We start from the raw sequence: 7,296 nt of genomic DNA, 5'->3' as shown, positions 1-7,296 counted from the left end.
CTGCTTGTTTGGGTAGGCTAGGGGCCAGTCAGCTGCTTTTACAGCTTTTTTCCTTAGTCACCTTTCAACTTTTTGTTGGAAAAATAAAGGAATAATTATTATTATTATAAACTTACATTCATGTCTTGCGGCGTCACAGAATCCACTTATTTTGCACCGCGACCGTGGCAGGGTTTGACTAGGTTCGACAAAGCGTTGGCGCAGCAGACGACAGAGGAGGTGCGGTACAAAAGAAAGGTGTGAAAAAAGGGGCAGACCCTGTCCCCCATGCGCTCGTCGCTCGTCCGATGTTCCGACTCGGCTACTCGGCTCTGGGGTGCTCGAACGTCGTTGCCATAATAACCCGCAACTGCTCGCGTATCCCGCATGGTAGCGGTAGGAAAGACGATTGGAGGGGCATACCGAGTGCTCCCATTATTTGTCGTGCGGCGCGCGTCGGCGTTTGGGATCTTTGCAAAGGATCTATTTTCATAAATGTGCTCCAGTGCCATCAAATTTTAGTTTCTCTCGTCAATAAAATTCCATCGCGCGCTTTACACAACTTTCACACATTCTGTAAATGCACAAGGACAGGTTACATGCTTAGAATATCTGAATACATCCGATGGCAATAAAATAATGTTATTTTTCATTGAGACAAAAGCTTTCCTTTAATTTGCTGTTCATAAAGAAATGTTTTCTAAAAACACGATTGAGTTTTGTAAGCGTCAACATTATTATGTGTGTGTGAAAACTTTTATTGTACCTGCAGCAATAAACCTAACGGTTAATTGGACGCGGCCTCACGTCTTCGACGGCGGCTTCGAGGGCTTCTGCCTCTCGGGGAGCACCGTGATCTGCTGGACGGCCCGGAGCTGGTGCTCGTAGTCTTCCTTGCCGATGGCTTCTTTGAGTTCCGGTGGGAGGTCAGCCTCTCGGTTGGCTTCCTCCAGTCTCGTCGTACAGTCCCACGCGATGTGCTCAACGTAGCCCGGGCGTTTTTGCATAGCACAAAGGTGTCCTCCTGGTATAACTCTGGTAGTACGTGCTTGCCTATCACCGGGGTTAGCATGCTCCCCGTTTGTAGCTGTATGAACGTGACCGCTTTCTTCCTTGTTAAGTTTGGATGGGGCGGCGGGAGCTCCTGTCTGTCTAACCTGTACATTCTTAGTAGCTGACCGCATTCGCAAGGTTCCTAGTACGGGGGTGGGCGGCTGGCTCGGTCAAGTAACGCGCGAGCCATCGTGTCCGCCACCGCGTTTCCGGCTTCGTGCGCCGGGATCCACCTGATTGTTACCCTGGTCCGACAGTCTCTTCTTAGCGTCCTTTCTGTCTCTGAGCTCACGCCCCCTGACATAAAGTTTCTGCTGGCCGTCATGGAGTCACTGAACACCGTTGTGACTGTGGGCAAAGAGGCCGCCAATGCTATGGCCACCTCCTCTGCTACTCGCACTTGTGTCTTTATGCTTGCTGCCGTCACCAGCTTGCCGTTGCAGGCTTTCACGACCACCGCCACGAAGTGGTCGCCGTGGTCCTTGGTGAGGGCTTGTGCCTTCTGCGTGGTTCGTCGTCTTCTGCGCGGTCGTCTTCTGCGTGGTCCTTGGTGAGGGCTTGTGCTCTTGCTTTCCTTCTCTCTGCGCCGTGTTGAGAATGCATGTACCTTGGTTTTGGTCTGACGTCCAGCTTGTTCATCTCCACGGGGGAGATCGTCTTGTCGTCAGGTCGTGTTTGGGTCTCGATGTTTAGTCTTCTTAGCGTCGCTCTTCCCGTTCTGGTCTTTTCGAGTCTCGCGACCTGCGCCGTTTTTTGGGCTGCGACTAGCTCTTCGAGTCTGTTGTGTAGTCCCAGTGACTTCATATTTTCGGTGCTGGCCCTTAGCGAAAACTAATACGTTTGAAATATACCACATTCTAATTTGAGTGTATTTGAAATACAATTCATAATTGTAAGTACACGAAAAATATACCGAAAATATAAACTTCTTTTTTTGTTACTTAGTACTAAAATATACTTCTAAAAATCATTTTAAAATACCTTTACTTAAACTACATTTGAAGTTCCCTTCATGCGTTTCGAAATATATAAATACTAAATTAATAGGCACAAAATACCTTTCGCATATATTTCTTGAAATATTTATTTAATTCATGCAAAATATACTCCAACCCTAAAAAAATGGAGCAATCAAGAATACGTGCAGAATACTCTTAAAATACCTGAAAATCGTAAATACTGTTGTGTTATACTCTAAGTACCTTTTGACTGCAATACTTTGGTAGTTTGACTTAAACTACCAAAATATTTAAAAGCTCCCCTTCTGAAGTTCACTTCAAGCAGATATGGGTACACTGAAGCGCCTAAATACATTTGATTAGTTTGGCAATTGAATTGCGCAGCATCGCCCTGATAAATCAGCCCAGTTTATGTTATTGTTTCCTTTTTTCTATCAAGAACACACCTGATCAGTTCCTTGCACACCAATCACAATCGGGGTTCGGGAACTACAACCACAACATTTGCTGATGCTGGAAAGCTTCAGCAGGTGCTGTGAACAGATACGTTTGGCGTGGTTTTGTTAGCACAATGTTAGTTCACTGAACGTGTATACTCACCATTGTACGTGATGTGAATAGTGACTTTAATTCAGTGACATTAACTACCATATTAAATTGTCAACTACTAAAAAGGAAAGGCAAAACAACTACTGTAAAATATTTATTTTTCGCGGGCTCAATATTTCGCGATTTAGGTCAAGGTTGGAGTTTTGGAATAATTCGCAAATTCTAATTTTCGCGACGCGCTGGGATCGCAATATAGATTTTAATGTTTTTACATTTTACCGGAATTGTTCACGGGACCTATTTTTCGGAATTGTCGGCGATTCGCCAACTTTGCGAGAATTAAGTCCTCACGAAAATAAAGTCGTTTACAGTATTTTAAAGTGAAGAAACTGCCTTGATTCGCTTCGCCCTGAGTGGTGCTACGCAGAGAAGCAATAACATGTATTTTATGAGCCGCTTGTGTGGATATTTTTTTAGGGACTGTGCCGAATTGTTATTAGTTGTACCAATGCCTTTTAGTAAGAGATATCGTCCACGAACTTCAAAACACTGTTTCCCCCTTGACAGACTCCCGAGGAGAAGATCGAATACTTGTAACCTTATTAAGCGCAGAGGTGGTCACCGAAAAAATTATTACCTTCAATATGTAGGCTATATAAGGCTCTAGAGCAGTGAACGGGACTGTCAATGAGCTCTTCAGTGCGTCATGGTGTTTGTATTTGTGTTCGTTTCTAATGTGGCTTTGTGAGATGTATTTAGTAGTGCCTTCAAATACCACAGGGACACCATTTGCTGACAAAATCGAAAATAAAAAAAAATTGTGTAACCGGTTTTTAATCCACAAATGGCATCTTGAGTGTGAAGGAATAATATTTTTGGTATATCTAAACTATTTTTTTATTCATATTTATAATGTATTTTGAATACATTACGCGCGTATTTCGAATGCGGCCAAAATAATACAGAATAAATACAAAATGAATATTCGTACTAAATATATTTCAACTTCGTTTGAAGTACGGCCTCTTTTTGCTAAGGGGGTGTTTGCGAACAGGCCTTGTGCGTTCTTGTATGTTTTTCTTATCATGCTGTTGAGCGTTCTTCTCTCGTTGAATTTCCAGTTGTGAAAAGCTGCGACGTATGCCAAGTGGCTTATCGCAAAGGATTGGACCATGCGCATCAAGCTGTTCTCTCGCATCCCTCTCCCACGATTCGCGACCCTCTTGACGAGTTGTATTGCCGCGTTGGTCTTGATTTCCAGCTTGTTGATCGTTTCAGTGTTTCTTCGTCTCTTGTCCACGATCAGGCCAAGTATTCGAATCTGTTCGACCCTTGGGATCAGGTGGTCCCAATAGTTCAGGTGGATCCATTCTGTTCTTCTCGGCTCGATCACCAGCAGCTCCGATTTGATCGGGGAGCAGATCAGGCCCGTTCTTTCTAGTTCTTCTTCGATGGCATACACCGCTGTCTGCAGCTCTTCTTGTGCTTGTTGCTCGTCGTTGCTCGTCGACCACAGCGTGATGTCGTGCGCACAAACGTGTGTTTTACTTTTTGAGTTCCGAGTCTCCTGGTGATCTTCGTCATGACGAGATTGAAGAGCAGTGGGGAGATGACGGAGCCTTGCGGCGTTCCTACATTCCCCAGTTCTCGCTCTTCGAGATCCAGTTCCCCGACGTGGAGTTTTGCCGTGCGTCCCGTGAGGAAGTCTCTGATGTAGTTGTAGCTTCTGAGTCCGAGCCCCAGCTCGTTGACTCTCTTGAGGACTGCCTAGTGCTTCACTTTGTCATACGCGCTTTGTAGGTCGAGCCCTAGCAGGGCTCTTCCCTTGTTTTTGGCGTCCACCACTTCCCATTTGATTAGTGCCATCGCGTCTTGCGTGCAGAGTCTTTCGCGAAATCCAAACATGGTGTCCCGGAAGCGACCATTACCTTTCAGGTGTCGCTGCCATCTGGTCATGAGGACGTGTTCGAGTACCTTGCCCACGCACGAGGTTAGCGAGATGGGTCTGAGGTACTCGATACCCGGGGGCTTTCCTGGCTTTGGGAGTAGTATCATCTTTGCTGTTTTCCACTGTTTCGGGAGTTTGCCTTCCCTCCAGCATTTGTTGTAGTATTCCGTGAGGGCTTCGATCGTGTCTTCGCCCAAGTTTCTGAGGGTCTTGTTTGATACCTTAACCGGCCCTGCAGCTGATTTGCTGTTCACCTTCTCGAGAGCTGCCTTTACTTCCCACACCTCGAGATCTCTGTCTAGCTTTTCGTTTGACTGTCCGTCGTAGTCTGGGTGTAGTTCCTTCTCCGTGACAGGGAGGTACTTATCTAGTAGCCGTTTCTTGGTTTCTCGTTCACCTAGCTCTTGTAGTGCCGTTTGGATTAGGCCCGCGAGTCTGTTGTGCTGGAATCCCTTGGTTTTTGTCTCGTCTGGCAGGTGTCGGAGCAGGTGCCACATGCTTCGTTGAGTATCTGCCCGTCGGCCGTGTCGCACGTGTCTTTCCACTGCTGTGCCGATAGTTTCTTGCAGTGTTCGTGGATTGCTCTGTTGATATCCACAATCTTTTTCCTCAGACTTCTGTTTAGTCGTTGTTTCTTCCATCGGGTGAGGATAGATTGCTTGGCTTCGACGAAATGCGCCAGCCTGCTGTCCATCTTGCCTTTGGTGTCTTCGGTCGTTTCTATTTCTCGAGATGCGTTTGTGGTCGCCTTTTGCAGGTCTGGCGTCCATTCTTCGATGTCCTCGATCTTTCCCGTGGGCGCCAATTGTCTGAATGCGTCCCAGTTGGTGTAGTTGAATTTCCTGATTGGTCTGGTCTTGCCTTTTAGCGGGATGATGATTTCCACTATGCAGTGGTCGCTCCCCAGGTCTTCATTTGTATTTGTCCAGCTGGTCTCTTCCTCGTTGGTGAAGACCAGGTCGGGTGTGGTGTCCCTGTCCGTCGACTTCCTTCCCACGAGGGTTGGATATCTAGGGTCTGTGATTAGTTGTAGGTCGGCTTCGGTCGCGTATTGTATTAGGGTTCGGCCTTTGCGCGAGGTGGTGTGGTGCCTCAGGCCCGTGTGCGGTGCATTGAAGTCTCCCGCTATGACGAGCGTGTTGTCCCCAGCCCTCCTAAGCCTCTTGTGGAAGAGGTTCTTGAAACTTTGTCTGCTTTGCTTGGGGTTGCTGTAGACGTTGGTTAAGAAGATGCCTTCCTTCCCCGCTAAGATTTCGATGGCTTGCTTTTCGAGTTTTGGGTCCCCTTTGCAATCGTGTTCTAGCGAATAGATGCCCTTTCGGACGAGTGTGCATATCCCTCTTTGTTTCTGTCCCAATGTTTTCGCGTGGGCTCTGTATCCCGAGAGTTTTGGGTCTTGGCTTATTGTTTCTTGCAGCAGTATCGCGTCCGGTTTGTGTTTTTGATTCCTGATGTGCTGCAGCAGTGTTGCTTTCTTGTTTTTGAGGCCTCGGCAGTTTCAGATCCATACTTTTAATGTTGTTGCCATTGCTGCGAAGGTTTGAGGTTGGCTATGGTGTCCAATCGTTCCGTGACCGTGGCAATGAGCGTATTGAAGCGGGTTTCCATGTTTCGGCAACCTTCTTCGATCTTGTCTATGCACTCCAGGAGGACTTTCTCAAATCTGTCTTGGTGTTCTTCCAGTCGGCGGATGCGACTCGTTTCTGTGCTTCTTCGCTTTGCCGGAGGTTCCTCCGCAGTTTCGGTCGGTTCCTCTGCACCCGCTGCTTGGTTCTTGTTAACCATCTTCTGCATCATTTCTTTCATCGCTGCTGTATCGGCTGCCATACGTCGTATCGTTTCTTCTTGCTCGGCGATCTTGTCAGCTTGCTGTGGGTTCGCTTCCTAAGCGCCTTCATTTCTTTGTTGTCTGGCTCAGCCACCTATGCCCAAGTTACTTTGCCACCTGCGCTTCTGCTCCACGAGTGCGATGACTGACGTGATGGTGATCTGGAGCGCGAGGCGCGCAACTGTGGGAAGTTCTCCATTCCCTTCGGGGGAATCCCCTTTCCCACCTTTTCTTGTTGTCCCGCCTTTTATTGGTTTCCCGCCGAAACTGTTGTCTTGCGTTCCCACTGCCTTCGCCTGATGATGTACGGCGTCTTGAACTTTTTTTTTGCATTCCTTGTCTCCTGTGACATGGGGACCGCCGCAGAGCTTGCATTTCGGCGTGCATAGGTGCCCTTGGCTATCCGCTGCACCGCAGCCAATGCAGATGTTAGCTTCCGGCGTAGGGCAGACGTCCGCCCGGTGACCCACCTTCCCGTACTTTCGACAGACGTCAATGTGTTTGCGGTAGAGGGTGCACCGCAGAAGTCCGCCTCCATAGTAGACGTAATTGGGTACCTTCGGTCCCTCGAATGCCACGATGATGGTCGTTGACGAGCAGAATCTTTGCGCTGCTCGCGCCGTTGGGTTCCTCATGTTCAAAACAGTCACAGTATATTGTTGACGCCGAGTCCTCAAGCGGGATCCCTTTCACACGCCTTTCACCGTGCCGTTTGGCGCGGCCGCGTTTGCGCTCACCTCGTAAGTTTTGCCACCGATCTTGATCCCTTTCACATTTGCGTATTTTCTCGCCCGGAGCTCGTCCGGCGTGCTGATCACCATGATATTTTGCTGCACGTTCGGGCATTGGGTGACAGGAATGGTCTCGGTTGGCGAGAGGTTGGCCGCCGCTCTTATCGCCGCAATTACTGTGACCACCGGTGTTCTGGCGAAGTCCAAACCTCCTCAGGGTCGAACGATGATTTTTTTTCCCTCCTTGGG

At 48.1% G+C, this 7,296-nt stretch overlaps 1 protein-coding gene across 1 annotated transcript; it reads right to left on the bottom strand.

The window, feature by feature from the left end:
• Positions 1-4,909: 4,909 nt before the first annotated feature.
• Positions 4,910-6,315, bottom strand: LOC121835111. The gene is made up of 2 exons (XM_042289055.1): positions 6,108-6,315; positions 4,910-5,976 (listed from the first exon to the last, which is right to left on the bottom strand). The coding sequence occupies exons 1-2, from the start codon at positions 6,313-6,315 to the stop codon at positions 4,910-4,912; spliced, it is 1,275 nt and encodes a 424-aa protein (XP_042144989.1).
• Positions 6,316-7,296: the final 981 nt, after the last annotated feature.

This window comes from Ixodes scapularis, unplaced genomic scaffold (assembly GCF_016920785.2).
Source record: "Ixodes scapularis isolate PalLabHiFi unplaced genomic scaffold, ASM1692078v2 PGA_scaffold11__112_contigs__length_91849675, whole genome shotgun sequence".
Taxonomy (NCBI): Eukaryota; Metazoa; Arthropoda; class Arachnida; order Ixodida; family Ixodidae; genus Ixodes; species Ixodes scapularis.
The sequence above is the reverse complement of the archived record's forward strand: the minus strand, read 5'-3'. Positions and strand labels throughout refer to the sequence as shown.

Bases quoted from the DNA above. Each gene is read 5' to 3' on its own strand.
- LOC121835111 (XM_042289055.1), bottom strand. From the start codon at position 6,315: ATGGCAGCCGATACAGCAGCGATGAAAGAAATGATGCAGAAGATGGTT. The intron at 5,977-6,107 runs GTTGCCGAAACA...GAAACTGCCGAG, and splicing joins CATAGACAAGATCGAAGAAG to GCCTCAAAAACAAGAAAGCA.